The following is an 18476-nucleotide window of genomic DNA, read 5'->3' as shown; positions in this document are numbered from 1 at the left end:
CACTGATGGAGCCAGATGTGCAGGTTTCCAGTTCCATAGATTCTCCCACACAGAGGATCATTATCCTGTAAATGCTCCAAAATTTCTGGTTATTTGCAGATTGTTGTGCTTCTGAGAGACTCTAGCTCTCTCAGGTGCTCTTTTTTAAAATTTTATTTAATTCCCAACCATGTTACTGACCCGTATCCAGCCGTTTCTTCACAGTTCACTTATTTTCCAGCTCATATTTAGTTGAGAAACAGAAAAATGTCACTTAATAACACATGAACTTTGTGCATTTTTGTATTTATTTTTCATTAATTTTACATGATAGAAGTTTATTCCTATTACAAAGTTAATCCAGTAAACAAAGAGTCAAATATTTAACGGCAATTCTAAGTCAGCACATGACTATGATCCAACTTCTCCTTCTCTGAGGCGTAACAGTTTATTCCTCTTCTACAAAAATAAAGCTCCAAGCATCCCCGTCGACCCGTCCTCATCGTTAAGTGGAGGGCTGAAAAGTCGGTCCAAAGGAAAATAATGTAGTGTTCTTCGTGTTGCCCTCGCTGTCAAACTCAAGGATCCATTTCAAGAGTTTCAGCTGCCACAAAAAAGAAAAACTCAGACATTTTCTGCAACACCCGGCGGCCCATCTTGTGGGCTTTTTGTGTCCAAACGGAGGACAGCTGGCGCCTCCTGGTGGTCAGCTGCCGGCTATGCGCTCTGGATGGCGCTCTGTACGCCGGAGGACTCTGCAGCAACAGGGACACCGTGAAATGACAACGATTAATCAACTAAAAGTTGGAGTAAATCACACATGTCAGGACCTTGGCCCATCAGGAAACAGTGTCAGACCAGAGAACATCGATTTGTAGTTCTTTATTGACCCCGTTGTTAAAAAGGTTTGCTCAGGCTGAAATAACTCCAAAGTTTTAAATAAGAACGCAGAGAAAACAGGTGCAAAACTATGACCAGAAACCTGGATACCCTCATAACCTGCTCGATGAATGTTGCAACACATTTAATGTTTGTGGTGTAAATGTAAATGTACTTTATTTCTACAGCCCTTTGCAGACGATCCTTACGGTGTACCAAAGTGCTTTACAGCAGGAAATAAATAAAGAGAAGAAGTAATAAAAAAATAAAAACAATAAAAGAACAGTGAAAGCAATAAAATATAACAAAATCGAATAAGATAAAAGTGTCATCATACTACTGGGTATTAAAGCCATCCTAAATAAGCAGGTTTTTAGCCTGGATCTGAAGAGGCCCAGGTCAGAAATAAGACTCAGCTGGACGGGGGGCTTATTCCAGAGCCTGGGGGCAGCTTTGGGAAAAGGCTCTCTCACCCCAGGGTTTGTATTCTGACCTGGGCACTTCCAGCAGAAACTGATCTGTTGACCTCAGAGCTCTACCAGGACTGTTGAAAGCTCAGATAAATACGACGGGGCGAGGCCGCTAAGAGCTTTAAAAACCAACATTAAAAGTTTAAAATCAGTTCTCTAAAGGACAGGAAGCCGATGGAGGGAGTTAAGAACAGGAGTGATGTGCACACGTCTGTTGGTGTTGGTTAAAGACGGGCAGCAGCGTTCTGCACCAGCTGAAGGCGGCTGAGAGAAGACTGGGAGACGCCCACATAAAGAGCATTAAAACAGTCTGACCTTCAACTTATCAGGGCATGGATGGCTTTCTCAAGGTCATGAGGACTTTAAAACATTTTAATTTTGATAGGAGACTAACCCTGGTGAACATAATAAACATTTCAGCTGCTAAACGTGAGCATGTGCAGCGTTTTCACTGTGATCCTGTCGACTTTTAGCCTGGGAATTCCCATGCTGCTTTGCGCGCGATTTCATTCACACTGCAAAGACGTTACCGTTCGATGCAGCCTTAGAAAGTGTTTTAAGTAGCTTAGAACGCAAGTTTACTTTTATTTTACTTTTTTTTCTTCTTCTTCCTCGTCGAATTTCTGTCGCTCTACATACATCATCTGGTATAAGTGATACAATTGGCTATGAATCGCGCGCAAAGCAGCATGGGAAGAACCAGACGTCATTTGATAGACATTCGTAGCGCCCAATAAACGGCTCTAGGCATTCGTAAACCACGCCTCAAATACGAGAAAATGCACACCTAGTTCCCAGACCACCATCTCATCCAGATGTGGACGCGTCAGCCAGGCTAGTCGACTTTAGCATTTAGCTCCAACTCATGTGATGCTTTCGGGATTTAAACACTGAGCATGTGAAGTCCGTATGAGAGGGATTTAAACTCTGACAACATTTAAATCCAGGCTGAAAACAGTTCTATTTAGCTGTGCATATGACACTTCACTTTTAAATTAATTAATTAATGATTATTTTTTATGTTTTTTTTTTAAAAATGTTATTCTTTTTAATGATTTTATTGCCTTCTTGTGATTTTATGTAGCTGTAAAACACTTTGAATTACCTTGTGTACGAATTGTGCTCTACAAATAAAATTGCCTTGCCTATACAAAGTGCACTTGAATTGAAGTCCAGCATAGTGGTTAGTGCTTTTCAAAGTGACGCAGACCCACAATCAGTGCTTCAGATATTCACTTTTTATGGAGGATCTTTGTTATTCTGGCTCATTCTGCTTATTATTATGAGTTATTATTATTCTGGTTATTCTGAGTCATTTTTAGGGATTGCTAAAAATGAGGAGAAGTTGGAGCAACTCAGGGCCGCAGCTTTGAGGAAAAAAAAACGACACAGCAGAACGGTGGGAAACGGCTTCAGACTATTTCAATACAAATATTAGGTTTTATACTTAAATATGGCTGATTTACCACCCAGCCAACCTTTAAAGTGCAACCAGGAGACATATATTAGCTTTAGTATCTTTACAGATATTAGCTTAGCATCAACTTTTAATAATGGAGCGTGTCCTTTATTTAATTCGTTAGGGGAGGAGTCTGTAATTGTGGTTATTTGAGCTCCAAACGGATGGAAACGCTCATCTTTAGCTGCTCACTGAACTCGTGTTCACAGCAAATATTCCGACTGTGTGGAGATCCTTTTTTCAGCTCTAATTTACACTCTTCTTCTTCTTTATCTTCATAATATCCAGGCGAGCTCCCATCATAGATGCTCTGGCTTGAGTAAACGGGGAAGTTAACGTGTAATTTGTCAGGTGTGATGGCGGCCTTGGTTCGTGGTTACCTGTGTGAAGCACGGCTGTCTCTATCCGACTCTCCTCCAACGTTAGGAAGCAGCTGCTCGTCTCTGCTGTCCCGATATCACACGTCACGACCGTGATGGGACCCATGCTGCCCTTCAGATGCACCTGGATGCTATCCTGCATTCACACACACAACACAGGTCATCCTGATGCTGATGAACTTACTGAGTGACTCACCTACAGGATCAAAGCTTCTCAATGTCACAAATGTTACTATGTGATATAAAAACTACTAAAATAAAACCCTGGATCTGCTCAGAATGAACCACATCCCCCTGAAAGCCAACATATTCTTTGGTCTTTTGCTGTTTTCACCTCTTTAGGAGCTGGGACCTCCAGCTTCGTTTCCTCCGGAGCTTTGACGACGATCACCGTCTGCTCCTGGAAGGCTTTGAGCCGGCCGACGTCCTCGTGCGTCACATAAGCCAGCGTATGGGAGAGGTTAAAGAAAGCAGCGTTTCCAGTTACTTCAGGCCTCCTGCGTTAATCCGACTGTTTACAACATGGCTGCCACCCTGTAGCCGTCTTTGTTTTCATTCGTGTTGCACAAAACGTTTAAAAATGGGAAATGAAACACCTTTATCCTATTAGGCAACAGAAAGGATGCACTGTGAGCTGGGGATGGACTCAGCTTGTGCAGAACTTAAAGGGATAGTTCGCCTCTTTTGACATGAAGCTGTGTAACATCCCATATCAGCAACATCATTTATGAACATCTTCTTACCCCCTGCTGCGTCCTGTGAGCAGAGTTCCAGCCTTGTTTTGGTGTTGATGAAGGTAGTCCGGCTATTTGGCTGGGGTTTAAAAAATAAAGCGTTTTGCTTCTCAAAACAATATGCGTTCAACAGAGTAATACATTTGCATCACAAAATGGTTCTCCAGGAAAAAGTCAGACCTCACAATCGCTTGGCGCTATTTTCTCTCCCTTCGTATCACTGCCTGCTGTGCAGACCGAAGTGCAGGCCGAGCAGCAAACACCGTAACAGGCGCGGCTGTCAGCAGGCAGCAGCACGCAGTGATACGAAGGGAGAGAAAATAGGGCCAAGAGATTGTGAGGTCTGACTTTTTTTTAAACCCCAGCCAACTAGCCGGACTACCTTCATCAACACCAAAACGAGGCTGGAACTCTGCTCACAGGACGCAGCAGGGGGTAAGAAGATGTTCATAAATGATGTTGCTGATATGGGATGTCATACAGCTTCATGTCAAAAGAGGCGAACTATCCCTTTAAGAATCTTTTGAAGAGATCAGGTGTGTTGAAGCAGGGAAACATCTAAAGCCTGCAGGACAGCGGCCCCCCAGGACCAACTTTGGACATCCCTGATATAAGGAAACATATTCCAAAAGCCAGGACGGTCAGCAGTGACCTCTGACCTCTGACCTCTGAGAAAGGATATGCAGAGTTCTGCAGGTTGTCCGTCATGTCGAAGAGCTGCCGTGCGCAGCTTTTGATGAGAGTGTCCAGCGTGTCCTCCACCAGCTTCAGGTTGTCCATCTCCCCCTGGAACTTGCTCTGCGCCTGGAACGTGTTCTTCCCCATGAAGCTGGAGGGCGGACAGCTTCCTCTGGACAGACCACAGTCAGAGAGCAGAGAGTCAAAAGTTTATTAGAGAAAACGCTTTAAAGTCCTTTAACCCTTTGTTGACGGCCCATGTAAATTTGGTTCGATATCGAACCATGACGTCTTCGCCGTGTTGGAATCACGCATTCAACCTCACCGATGAAAAAAAACTATATAGATATGTTGTCAACACCCAGCCAATCACTGTCAAGTAGTTGAGTTCGTTTTGATAGCCTATTGGCTGAGTTATGTCATTTTACATCTTGTGATCTTCCCGCCCTAAGAAAGGTGCGCGTGAATCGCCAGGTGAATCGCTTTTGTCTCATTTCGCGGCTGCACACTGAATGAACATGTCAGACCGTAGGCGTCCTCAAGTGCGTTTTTCAGCTGCTGAGGTGGCAGAAATGTGTTGTCAACACACAAAAGATGACAATAGCGATGAAGACAGTGAAATCGGGGGAATATCTAGTGGAGAAGAGTACGAGTTGGACCGTGAACTGAATGAAGACTTTCATGACGACGACAACGATACGTGAGTAAACAAATAAAGTTCTTGAAACTCAAGATTGTATTTTAGACTACTTACAGCTTCATAAAACATTATATTTTCGAGGGATAACACTCAGAGTAGACTGTGCCTTTTGTATAATGTGTTTTTTGTCTGTCACAACTAAAATAAATCGTGCCTGCCACTGCCAGGTGTTTTTTTTTTTTTTTTTTTTAAATCGGGCTTTATCTCTCGTGGGGTGAAATTGGCCCTTTGCCAACATTGTAGCGTTGTTAGCATATTCTATGGGCATGTTCTGGATGAAGAGCTGAATATAGGATTGAAGGAATAAATAAATTTCAGTGTTACTCGTTCTGTTTAGTTCCAGAAATGTCTATTTTTGCTCCCTATAAGAAAGTAATGGCATATAAGAAAGTAATGGCATGCCTAGTAAGTAGCAACCTCTGACTGAAAGTAGCCTTGAGCTAGGTTTTGAACAACTTGTAATTTTTGTTCTCAACTTCTAGACAGAAAGTAGCCTAATGACATTTAGTAAGTAAGCAACCTTTCTAGTACAACTTTTCTGACTGAACTTAGCTTTGACCTAGGTTGTGAACAACTTACTTTTTTTTGTTATCTCAACTTCTAGAAAGAAAATAATGACATGTAGACAGTGGCCACTTTTTTGCTAAAACCTTTTCTGACTGGAATTAGCCTTGACCTAGGTTGTGAACAACTTACTTTTTTTTTTTATCTCAACTTCTAGAAAGAAAATAATGACATGTAGACAGTGGCCACTTTTTTGCTAAAACCTTTTCTGACTGGAATTATCCTTGACCTAGGTTGTGAACAACTTGTATTGTTTTTTTTTTAATCTCAACTTTTAGAACTCAACATTCTCCTGGTTCTGCCACCGACTCAGAGGAGGATGAGCCTGAGCCTGAGCCTGAACCTGAAAGGGAGGCACCAGAAGAAATGCCAGAGCGACCGCGCGCAGGGAGAGGACGAGGGAGAGGGAGAGGGAGAGCTGCACATCGAGTGAATCAACCTGTTGTCCAGACATCTAGCTATGATGATCCAGACATCCCCAACCAGTTGCCATCTTTCCGTCCTGTACGCCAGCCTGGTGTTCACCTAGATGTACCAGTAACACGAGGTACCATGACCAAAGCCATAGATTTTTTTAAACTTTTTTTTACCGATGCCCTCCTGCTACAAATCTGCACCTACACAAATGCTTATGCCTGGGAGGAAATCCTCAGAAAGCCCTATTATGGTGGCACAGATGGTACATGGAAAGAAACCAGTCCAGATGAATTGGCACGACTGATGGCCCTTGTAATGTTTTGTGGCCTTGTCCCACTTAGTTCTTTTTACAGATACTGGAGCACCAAAACCCTGTACCATGGCCTGTGGGCACGCAGCATAATGTCAAGAGACCGGTTCAAAGCATTGATGGCAATGCTCCATGTTGTAGATCATGGTGCTGAAGATGAGCGTGATAAACTGCGTAAAATCACTGGCCTGTTAGAGACTTTCAAGGTAACGTGTAAAGCACTTTACCAACCATTCCAGCATGTTGCTGTGGATGAAAGAATGGTGAAATCAAAACATAGGTCTGGTATTCGACAGTACATAAAGAACAAACCAACAAAGTGGGGAATTAAGCTCTGGGTGTTAGCTGACAGTTTGAATGGCTATACTTATGACTTTGACGTTTACACTGGCCGAAATGTTAATGCTGCACCTAGTGAGAATGGTTTAGGGTATGATGTAGTGATGAGACTCACTAGCTCTCTTGCACACCAGGGGTATCATGTGTACTTTGACAACTTTTACACATCACCAAAACTAATAAAGGACTTGTTTCAGCTCCAGATGCCTTCTTGTGGGACTGCAGCTGAAAACAGAAAAGGTTTCCCTGACTCGGTAAAGAAAGGGAAGGAGTGGGTGAAAGGGAAAGATAGGGGAGCTATGAGGTGGGTCCGCGATAACTGTTGTTTGGCATTGCAGTGGAAGGACAATAGGCCTGTCACCCTTCTGTCATCTATCCACTCAGCAAATGAGTTCCTGCATGTGCAAAGGAGAGAAAAAATTGCACACAGGTGGCATTGTGTTAGAGTGAAACAACCCAAGGCTATACATGACTACAATTTTTTCATGAATGGGGTTGACCGGTCTGACCAGCTTATTGGGCAGAGCACAGCCTTGAGAAAGTGCATGCGATGGTGGAAGACTCTCTTCTTCCATATGATGGATATTGCTGTCGTAAACAGCTTCATATTGTTCCAGATTCACCGGGCTGCAAACCCTGATGTAGCTGCGCTCAAGCGACCACAAGAGTATTCTGTGACCGAATTCAGAGAGGAGCTTGTCCGGCAGCTGGCTGGCCTTGAGGAGTATGGAGAGCCCCCAGTTTATGGTTCTGTACAAAACCCTGGGGAATTTGTCTCTGATCACATTCCTTCTGTCTCTGATACAAAGAGAAATTGTAGAGTCTGCTATGACACCAGCAAACAAGCACTCAAGGTTGTTACAAAATGTGATGCCCCTCAATGCCAGGTCTACTTGCACATAACTCAAGACAAGAATTGTTTTAAAGTATGGCATACAAAGAATTATCAACATAGAAAGAGCAATAAAAACAAAAATGAATTGTGAACACAGAAATTGATTAGTTTTGTTTCTTGATTTTTGTTGATTTATCTTGTCATAATTGTTCATTGACTGCACTTTACATGATTGTTCATCATAAATTAGAAACACTTTCTTATTTGATTGTTGATTGACCATTGCTGTTGATTGATTTTTGTATTGTTTGTTAAATATAAATAAGAAGAACGTTTTGGTACTGTTTATAGTGATTGATAAGAAAGTATTGTTTATTGCACATGAAAACAGGAGGCACTTCCCATTACCATTGATCTGACATTGAGTGTTCATTTACTATTGATTGTTTATTGGAAATGCACTTACTAATGAATTTACATTTATTATTAGATTTTATTGATTGACTGTTCATTACATGCCTTTTCATCCTAAATAAGAAGCACTTTTTTTGTTGATAGTTGACTTTTTGTCCATTGCTGCTTATGTTTATTGATTGTTATTGAGTTGCCACATCTAAAAAAAAATAACTGAAGCAATATGTTTTGTAATAACTTATGTTTGCAAATAAATCAACTAAATACCATCAAAATTGATGTTGGGTGTTTTGGTGGTTTACAAGAAAAGTTCAAATGTACATTTTTGGGTTTTTTAGGTGTAAATTTTCAGGGGTCACTAAAAGGTTAACACTTTCTTTTCCAGAAGCATTTGTATTACCTGTCCTAAAGTATAATGAAACATACCATATATAGCTCTGTCTCATGGATATGTGGCCAAAATAACTTATTTTGACCATTCTGTCTGGATTTTGAGGTCAAATGTCAAATTGGGCAGTGAAGACATTCTACTCTGTAAAGATTCTATAATTTTCTGCAAACGTACAGGACATAATGAATTGACCATAACTTTTGAGCAGAAAATGATAAATTGATTCTGTTTTTTTCATTGAGTAGGGGACAACTTTGCTAGTCTGTCATATACTCTAAGTTTTTCCCTATCTACAACAGAAATTAGGGAAAAAATAAGATTTCTGTTGAAATCTGTCATTTTTGTGATTTTTTTTTCGGATTAATTTTGAGCATATTTATAAAAATAATTATGCTACCTTTACACATAATTATTTATGTTTTATACCATTTTAAAGTGCTCTTTCTTCTGATTACAATGGTGTGTATATTTCATCTCTGCCATGTAGTATGGCCACACAGTAAGGTTATTTGTGCCATGAGGTCCTCAAGTGTGGAAAAAATGGAATGTTCGGGGCAGTCAACAAAGGGTTAAAGTCGCTCAATGAGAAATGAGAAACTTTGCTTTCTGCAGCATGAAAGAAAGCGTCAGGTGAAAAATCAACTTTAATTATCCGCAGGGATGTTTAAACTGTCTGAATGTAGCTGGAAACATCTGTACTGCAAACACTTTATTGTCTGATATAATCAACTCATCTATTCTATAGCTGAAATTCAGGTTTAATCCCAGCACAACTCTGTCCCCTGCTGACATGAACTGGTACCTGCATGTCTGACCAACAGACAGGATGTTTCCATCCGTTTACAGATGTATTACAGATGTGGAACACATCAGTATTTCTTTTTACTGGACCTTTTTGGGGAAGAAATAAGCATAAACACCTCAACATGAAGGGAAACACGCACATCTGAGGATCATCTGTTAACTTACATCCACTTGAACTTGTTGGACGACTTTTTCTCGAGGAGCCTGATGCCTTCCAACACGTTGGTGATGTCATAGACTCGCCGCCTGCGGGTCTGCATGCTCGTGGTGACGTGCCGGATGTCCAGCGAGTTGTCCGGCGCCTTCAGGAACAACTCCAGGAAACGCTTCGTCAGCATTCCCAGGGACACATCTGAGTGCAACAAAACGCTCAGTTAGAGGCCGAGGCTGAAATAAAACGCTTTATATAATAAATCGAAATAATTAAATAAAACGTTTGTTTACACATCTAAAATAGGAAGGTAAAAACAATAAATCGTGGCTAATATTCTTAAATATTTTAGGCCGAGGCTGAAATAAAACGCTGTTTGTTTACATATCTAAAATATAAAACCATTCATTTAAGAGGTAAAAACAATAAATCATGGCTAATATTCTTATAATAAATGCTGGAAATTCTGTCCATGTAGTTGTGAGTAGGACTGAATCTCAGAACAACTTTTTGTATTTCATATTTCTATTATTTTGAGACTCATAAAACTATATTTAGAAGGAAAACAAAACAAAACACAAACCTTCTCTGCAGTGTTTTTTGGCTGGAATTAGATTCTGCCACCGATGCCCCCTGCAGGAGGAAACAAAGAGAGCAAGAAAGATATCTCACAGCATCCAGGATTCATCTTTATTCACGTTTCACCCATGAATAAAACTTACTTACAGACTCTTCTTCTTGGCTCCTGAAGCCACTTTAGCGCCTGGAGACTGGAGGATGGATAAAAACGGAGCATGTCAGAGCCATCGCAGTACAGAATAAACAGACGTAGTCATGGTAACGGTTTTCTGACCCGTTCTGGGGGATCCAGTTGAGGGATTTCAGGGGCAGATATCTTTGTATTGAAAGGGACGCCATATCCACCTTCATCCTCAAAGTCCTCATCCCCAGCAGCGGCCCACTGATCCTCCTCCTCAGACGACTCGGCTCCCCAGGGGTTGATCATGCCCAGCGGTCCGTCCAGGCAGGGGGGCATGATGGGAATGGCGTCGTTGTTGACCCCGTTTTTGGAGACGTCCTCTGGCAGGAAGTGGTCCTCACAGATTAGATGTTGCTCCGTGGCGTCCTGCTTGTCCGTCTCCCTCAGAGCTGCCAGCCATACCTGGACAGAGTCTCCAAGGTTACTGCTGGTCTTCATTTTTATTTTATTTATTTTTTTAAACCTGGACCTTATTTCTAGTTGATAGGGCTGGGCAAGTTGACTCGTTATCATTTTAAATGACCAAAGAGCAGTCTGTGTAGGAATATGAATCAAAATAAAATATATTTTGTGTTACAGACCTGATTATCAGGACCATTTTTCAATTAAGAAATTAAAACATTTTAGGTGACCATGTTAAATAACGTAAACATGCTCATGGTCTCAGTGCTTGCAGGTATTTCACAGTGTGGTGTTTTTTAGTGACGAGTAGCCACACAAAAAGATTTCTTCCACCACAGGGCATCTGCAACTACCAGAAGAGTGGCGCACCCACCCCATCAGCATGTTTAACCAAGAGGTTTTCCATATATAAAACCCAGGTGTGTTGTTAGCCACTAGGCTCCTCAGCTTGGAGATTTGTGTTTAATTTCTTAAAGACTACAGGACTTTTTGAAAGGATTTAGTTTATTTTTTATTGAGTGAATTGTTTATTTATTTGTCTATTTATTTTATTTTATTTTGTCACTCCTTCGTCAACGCTCCACACCCGCAGTTACATAATTGTACCGTTGGTGGCGGTAATGCAACATTACGGATGCTAACCGCCAATAAATTACAAGAAGAAGAAGAAGAAGCCACTGGGCTAACACAGTTAGCATGTTCCTTTAACGCCAGGTAAGACAGCGACGTCATGCTATCATCATCAGTCTGCAGTGAAACAGGTAAACTGTGGACGGCATCATAATGGAGTATGTAGTTTGTACATTTAAGGACAATATGTTCCTACCTTGACTCGCTCGGGGTCTCTGGGGAAGTTAAAAAACCTCTTCGGGGGTCTGTTTAAGGTTCCCCGGCTGGAGCTCAACATCCGGTTCGGACATCCAGAGACGACACACTTCACCATGGTAACCGTCTCCTATCAGCCCAAAACCAAATCGACCAGGGCTTACCGTTCATCCGAAACCCGTTTAGAACCGCCGCGATTCAGGTGAAACCGCCACACGCCAGCGTTCGGTTTGTTTATGTTACACCGGAAGTGGATTTTCTTTCACCCGGAAGTAAAACAATGGAGGGAAACGAAATTGGCGCCAATTTCGTGTGGCCTCTACTTACGAAAATACTGGCACGAGAAAACTACTTAAAATATTATTTTGTTCATTTAAAAATAGCTTTACATTTTAGAAATTTTATTTAAAAAAAAAGCAGAATTTCTTAAATTTTAGTAAAAGAAAAAAAATGAATAATTTATGCGTATTAAATTAGAAAATTATTATTAAATAAATAAAAAATGTTTACAATGAAATTCTACTTTTTTTTAAAATTTAATAACAATGATGATGTACCTAGTAAATTACAGATAAATAACGTAAATAGGAAGCATTTCTTTTCTCTGCTTTTGTGGAGCAAAATCTTTAATGTTTCCATGCAAAATTAACAAATTCCAGATTCAGAGCTTTCTAAAAATGTTATACTCTTATGGGTGAGAATTACCTGTGCAGTGGCAATTATTACTTAAACATCAAGCCAATGTACAGACTCAGTTTTAATTTGATAGTATTCACGTTCAGATTGGAGGAATGGTCTAGAAATTCCAGCTTTAAATTTGAGAACCCTCTTTTATTCATAGTCTCAAATGCAATTGGACATTTTTCATATTGTGGATATAAAACAAGCCACTTTTAGGCAAAAACAAATCCACAAGGGAGATCGACTGTTAGTTTTAAAGTTAAAACACTGCCTTGATTACTTCCGGTCATTTCTGACACACGGCCCATGACTAATCACCAGTTTTCAAAGGAACAGGTCATAATCAGTGTCGCAACACAAGATTTATTCAGAGCAAGAGATGCCAACACCAGCATGATAAAAAATTGTACAAACTTCACAAGTCAAATTAAAATTTCACGTAGCAACTCGTGACCTTAAACATACAGCAAAAATATTAACAAAATCCCATGCCATGTGGTAAGAAACATTGCTGAAAGTTTGCGATTAACAGAGAAAAAGGGGCCAAAGGAGAGAAAATGAATGTTGTATAAAAACCCCTCATCAGTGCACAGCCGAAAAGAAACATTTTCACAAATATTCATATGGATTTCTTTTGCTTTCTAGCATGACACATGTTAGTGTTGAGGTTCTCTATGTAAATACTTACAGTTTAGCTTTTACATCTGATATTACAATATCTAGGCTATTGGTTGTCTTTAAGTGGCAGAATTGTGCTTTAACTCCCATCTCCTCTGTTATCAGTTAGAGTAACTGACTAAATAAAAATACAAGCGGTCAGTCTATCTAAAGCTGTAGTTCACTGGCAGGAAGCTGCAGACAAAACGCTCCGAACAGAGATGTGAGGTCAATGAATGACACTTTGCAGTGAAAGTCCAAAAGAAGAAACATCTCTAAAGGAAAACTCCCCCCTTTTTTTTTTTGTTAGCAGTTTGGTGTTTGCTTCTCCTTCCTGTGGAAAATTAGACTGAAGCCGAGAATGGTTTAAAAAATATAAAGCGACAGGATCCCATTCAGAGTGTTTATGCCTTCTTAAATATTAAGTACTTTTTAATAAATGATTTGGGCCACATTTACCAAATAAATAAATAAATAAATAAATAGCGTCTTTGGGATAAGTTTGAGATTCCTACTTGAGTTTAAAGGGTCCGTTCAGTAAAATTAGAGAAGTATATATTATTCCACTTTTACACTGCAGGTAGGTACAGTGAAGGGATGCAACCCTGCTCTGTACCTTTACCCCAACCACAACCATTTTATGTCATTTTAATACCACAAAAAGATACACAAACCGTGTAAAATGCAAGTTTTTTCACAGTTTTACAACAAAATATGTCATAGTCCTGTTGGTCCACAGTCCAAATAAAGCATTTTTAAGTTTTTGTAGCTGACAGTATTCTTTAGGTTAGCGTCTGATGCTGATCTGCTGTCACTGATGTGTTTAAATGTGCTGCTGACTTTCTTTTGTTCTCTTTTTCAAATCTTTTACCTTTAGGAAAACTGAACAGCTTCTTCCAGATAAATAAGCTAAAAAAAAGGCTGAAAAATGGTAGAATTACAGCATTTCCTGGGCTGCAAAACGTAACAAGTCTCTGTTTTCCTTTGACAGTTGAGACATCCTTTTGAAACCGTCACAGATATGATACAGTTAACTATTAGATGTTCAGAAAAACACTTTTTAAGGAGTTAGGAGTGGGGGTGGAACTTGGCGTTACACCACAAACTGTCATGGAAGAGAACCAAGTTTGAGGCTCATCTTTCCAATATCATCCAACAAGTTTTCCCCTTTCAACCTGCTGTGAGTCACAGCCGGTTTGTTTGGCATAAAAGTCACAAATATGGTTTGCATCCAATAGAAAACTACAGCCAATTAAAATTAAAATACAATCTCACTATTTCCGCACCTGTTTTGTTGGACTATTTTCTTTTGGTCGTGTGGACAAACACACGTTAATGTTGGCTTGCCTCTAAAATGCTCAGAAATACTGTTAATATGTAGTGAGATGCATGTTTATTATAAAAATGTTCCCAAAAGGAACCCATAAAACCATTTCCTTTGTGCTCGCTGTCACGGTTGCATTTCTACTCTCCAGTTGGAATAACTTTGGGGACGGAAATGAGCGATTTTCCTCTCTTTGACTCTTGAAATGAAAGTTGAGCAAAGAGAGTTTACAAAGCCTTGAAAAGTAGCCAAAGGAACTAACACGGGAGCGTGTTCGTGTTTAAAACACCTCTGAATACTTGCGAAGGAAACACAGAAAGGCGGAGTGCAGGCGTGAGGAAGTTGGCGATGTAGAGAGAACAGAGAGGGAGTTTCCCTTTTCAGTTACAAATGAACCAGAAGAATTTTCTCCTGGTTGCTTTCAAAGAGGCGTCGCCAGAACAAAGTCAGCTTAAACAAACTCACTGTACAATTTTTGCTTCATTTAACCACGTGATGATACTTAAACATACTCCAATAAAGTGCATGCATGATTGACTGTGTTCAGAAAACTTTCCATCAGAACTGTAACTTCAGACTCGCTGTCGTCAAAAAGCAGATTCAGTGCACAGACGTGGCTTTTTTACGACTGGTTTCCACTCGTCCTCTCGACAACATAGATCATTTTTATAAAAGGCAGTTCCACTGTGGCTCAGATGCATGACTGGAAAGACGTTTTCTGGAGAATGAGTGCAATATACAATGGGAATGTTTGACCCTGTGTGCCCAGTGAAGCCATCAGAGAGAAAAACGTATCTACAGATCATTCTGCCCGCTAAGTGCCTCTTAATCAAAAACATCAAAACATGGAAACAAAGGTGTCCCTGTGCAAAGTCGTACATGACAGAACCAAAGTCCTCTCACCCGTGTCAGAATCCCAAAACATGACTGTAGTAAAAGGTCTATACAAAACGCAATACATTTATAGTTAGTAAAAAGATCTATCGGCTTTCTGCTAGTTTAATTCATAAGAAATTGCATATACCCAAACATTTTTCTCATATAGATAGCATTCCATATCTAAACAACAATTTATTATTATCATACCAATATTGCTGACACGCTGTACTATTAGTCGAGGTCGATGACTTTAAAATAAACTCACAATGGCGGATTGTCTTCTACAGTTTCTGCAGCCATTGGTCTTTCCACTTCAAAAGAAAAAGCGGAACCGAACGCAAAACACAACTCTGAGAGGGGGACGTGATGGGATCTGCACCAGAAAGTTTCCGTGTCATGATGTTTGAAATCTTCGTGCTTATAGCATTGGTTCTTTTCATAGATTTCATCTAAAGATTTACAATAAAATTAGTGTCCACTTTCAGACATTTAAAAAGAAGAAAAGCCTGCTTCACAGCTTCGTGGGAAAAGCCTCTCAGAAACGTTCCACTTGCTGCTCGGCTCCCAGTTAAACCCGTGATGCCCAGTCTCTCTTTTTTTTTTTCTTCATGTATGTAAATCACATTTAAATAAGAAATGATTCAAGCTTACAATAAATAAATACATACATTTACACTAGAATGTGCATACATTAGCAGCTATAAACAGTACATCACATTATATTAGGTCATATGAAAATGTACAAAACGTGAATGTTTGATTAAAAGTTTTCCAAAGCAAAGCAACAACAATCAACATAAAAAAAAGAGACACCGATGGAGTTGAGAGCAGAAGAATAAAAGAAGAATGATAGATTACAGCAGCAAAAGAACAACCCATCGCCCTCTTTTTCACTTTTTTTCCTCTCCGTCGTTGTTTTTGCTTTGCATTTGCTGTTGGGGCCCCGGCCAGCGCTACACCTGGATGCCCTGAACGGCCTGCTTAATGTTCTCCAGCAGGGCCTTGTTCTCCGGGCTCTGGTACTGGTCCTGGTGGGTGTACATGTCTGTCAGTGTACTCACATAAGTGTCAAAGTTCTGTTCGTTCATTGGCTCCTGTGAGAGGGGAGAAACCCGTGAAAAGACAGTGAGGTGAGGCGGACATTTGCTGTAAACTTTGTGGGAAAAGGTTTGGAAAACAGGCGGGAGGTAAAGCAAGGCTCAAGGTTTCACCGAAACGATCCCTTTTTCTTCGATTCTTAAAGGGACAGTTCGCCTCTTTTGACATGAAGCTGTATAACATCCCATATCAGCAACATCATTTATGAACATCTTCTTCCCCCCTGCTGCGTCCTGTGAGCAGAGTTCCAGCCTCGTTTTGGTGTTGATGAAGGTAGTCCGGCTAGTTGGCTGGGGTTTAAAAAATAAAGCCTTTTGCTTCTCAGAACAATATGCGTTCAACAGAGTAATACATTTGCATCACAAAATGGTTCTCCAGGAAAAAGTCAAACCTCACAATCTCTTGGCCCTATTTTCTCTCCCTTCGTATCACTGCCGCCTGCCGACAGCCGCGCCTGTTACGGTGTTTGCTGCTCGGTCTGCGCAGCAGGCAGTGATACGAAGGGAGAGAAAATAGGGCCAAGAGATTGTGAGGTCTGACTTTTTCTTTTCTTTCCTTTCCTTTCCTTCTCTTTCCTTTTGTTTCCATTTTGTTTAGTTTCATTTCGTTTCCTTTTGTTTCCTTTCCTTTCCTTCTTTTTCCCTTTCCTTTCCTTCTCTTTCCTTTTGTTTCCTTTCCTTCTCTTCTCTTTCCTTTCCTTTCCTTCTTTTTCCCTTTCCTTTCCTTTCCTTCTCTTTCCTTTTGTTTCCTTTTCTTTCCTTTCCTTTCCTTCTCTTTCCTTTCATTTCGTTTCCTTTTGTTTCCTTTCCTTTCCTTCTCTTTCCTTTTGTTTCCATTTTGTTTAGTTTCATTTCGTTTCCTTTTGTTTCCTTTCCTTTCCTTCTCTTTCTTTCCTTCTTTTTCCCTTTCCTTCTTTCATTTCGTTTCCTTTTGTTTCCTTTCCTTCTTTCCTTCTTTTTCCCTTTCCTTTCCTTCTTTTTCCCTTTCCTTTCCTTTCCTTCTCTTTGCTTTTGTTTCCTTTCCATTTGTTTCCTTTCTTTTCCTTGTCTTGTCTTTCCTTTTCTTTTGTTTATGTGCTGTGTAAACCGTGCAGACCCCAAACACTGTAACAGGCGCGGCTGTCGGCAGGCGGCAGCAGGCAGTGATCCGAAGGGAGAGAAAATAGGGCCAAGAGATTGTGAGGTCTGACTTTTCCCTGGAGAACCATTTTGTGATGCAAATGTATTACTCTGTTGAACGCATATTGTTCTGAGAAGCAAAACGCTTTATTTTTTAAACCCCAGCCAACTAGCCGGACTACCTTCATCAGCACCAAAACGAGGCTGGAACTCTGCTCACAGGACGCAGCAGGGGGTAAGAAGATGTTCAGAAATGATGTTGCTGATATGGGATGTTACACAGCTTCATGTCAAAAGAGGCGAACTGTCCCTTTAACATTCCACCTTAAAACAGACTACTCTATGAAATGCAACTCTGGAGCATGCAAAAATCAGGAGAGGGATGGTTAGCTGATGGGGAGATGGAAGGTTAATGTTTTGCATACGAAGACAAAATCAAGATGTTAAAAACTAATCATGGGCAGATGGAAGAGACCCAACTGGAAATGCATCTCGGCCGACTGGGACTTCTGGATGTTCAAACATATCTCAGAGACGGAGCGGCTTTGTCAACAGAAATCTTGGTTGGGTTAAACTTCAGTTAGCGAAGCCAACAGGCAACTCAGTTACCGGAAGGGAAACATATACTCTCTGGAAACCTCTCAGTTTCTCAGCAAATGGACCAGAGAGTGGATGTTTGGAGGTTCTAAATAACTGGTGAGACCTTGTGCTGCACAGGTAGTTTTGACTCCTTTTTTTAGACTGTTTTGAAGGGACACATGAGAGCTTTTAGTCACGAAAACAGCTTTGAGCCACTCCAGAAAAAAAGCCAATAGGTGTAGAAATGCAATATGCAAACATAAATAGAAATATAGTATATAAGGGAAGTCTGTACAACTTTAACGAGATTAAAGTGAATATCTGCTCTGAGCTCCTTTCTCCTCCAGCACAGCCTGAACCCTCTCAGACGAGCTTTCTGTCCTTTCTTTAAGGAGTCTTCAGGAATAGTTCTCCAGGCTTCTTGAAGGACATCCCAAAGCTCTTCTTTGGATGTGGGCTGCCTTTTGTTGCGTTCTCTGCCAACATGATCCCACACTGCTTCAGTAATGTTGAGCTCCGGGCTCTGGGGAGGATTCATCCCTCCATCAGACCTGCTGCCGCTGATTTTCAGCCCACTTCTTGTGTCCTTTGGCACAGCTCAGCCTTTTCTCCCTGTTTCCCTTCCTTAAGAACAGCTTCTTGACAGCCA

The 18476-nt window shown here is 40.7% G+C and overlaps 2 protein-coding genes across 8 annotated transcripts in view; both read right to left on the bottom strand.

The window, feature by feature from the left end:
* Window positions 1–269: 269 nt before the first annotated feature.
* On the bottom strand, window positions 270–11731 carry e2f6 (E2F transcription factor 6). The gene is made up of 9 exons (XM_075459273.1): window positions 11493–11731; window positions 10358–10666; window positions 10231–10274; window positions 10088–10137; window positions 9519–9705; window positions 4585–4751; window positions 3502–3617; window positions 3168–3303; window positions 270–734 (listed from the first exon to the last, which is right to left on the bottom strand). Exons 1-9 carry the CDS (start codon window positions 11607–11609, stop codon window positions 697–699), a joined length of 1164 nt encoding a protein of 387 aa, XP_075315388.1. The 5' UTR covers window positions 11610–11731; the 3' UTR covers window positions 270–696.
* A 784-nt stretch (window positions 11732–12515) lies between these two features.
* myt1la (myelin transcription factor 1-like, a) overlaps window positions 12516–18476 on the bottom strand; it is a 111402-nt gene continuing 105441 nt past the window's right edge. For all 7 annotated transcript variants that reach the window (XM_075459170.1, XM_075459169.1, XM_075459174.1 and 4 more), the window contains one exon: window positions 12516–16126. In XM_075459170.1, coding sequence (XP_075315285.1) covers window positions 15986–16126 — 141 coding nt within the window. In that variant the 3' untranslated portion in view covers window positions 12516–15985. The remainder of the gene's footprint in view (window positions 16127–18476) is intronic.

This window comes from Odontesthes bonariensis, chromosome 24 (genome assembly GCF_027942865.1).
Source record: "Odontesthes bonariensis isolate fOdoBon6 chromosome 24, fOdoBon6.hap1, whole genome shotgun sequence".
Taxonomy (NCBI): Eukaryota; Metazoa; Chordata; class Actinopteri; order Atheriniformes; family Atherinopsidae; genus Odontesthes; species Odontesthes bonariensis.
Note: the sequence above shows the minus strand (reverse complement) of the source record. Positions and strands in the feature narration are given on the sequence as shown.

Excerpts from the sequence above, each read along its gene's own strand:
- e2f6 (XM_075459273.1), bottom strand. The coding sequence starts at position 11,609 with ATGGTGAAGTGTGTCGTCTCTGGATGTCCGAACCGGATGTTGAGCTCC. Across the intron at positions 9,706-10,087 it reads CAAAAAACACTGCAGAGAAG|ATGTGTCCCTGGGAATGCTG; the intron begins GTTTGTGTTTTG and ends TGTTGCACTCAG. Across the intron at positions 735-3,167 it reads GACAGCCGTGCTTCACACAG|AGTCCTCCGGCGTACAGAGC; the intron begins GTAACCACGAAC and ends CTGTTGCTGCAG.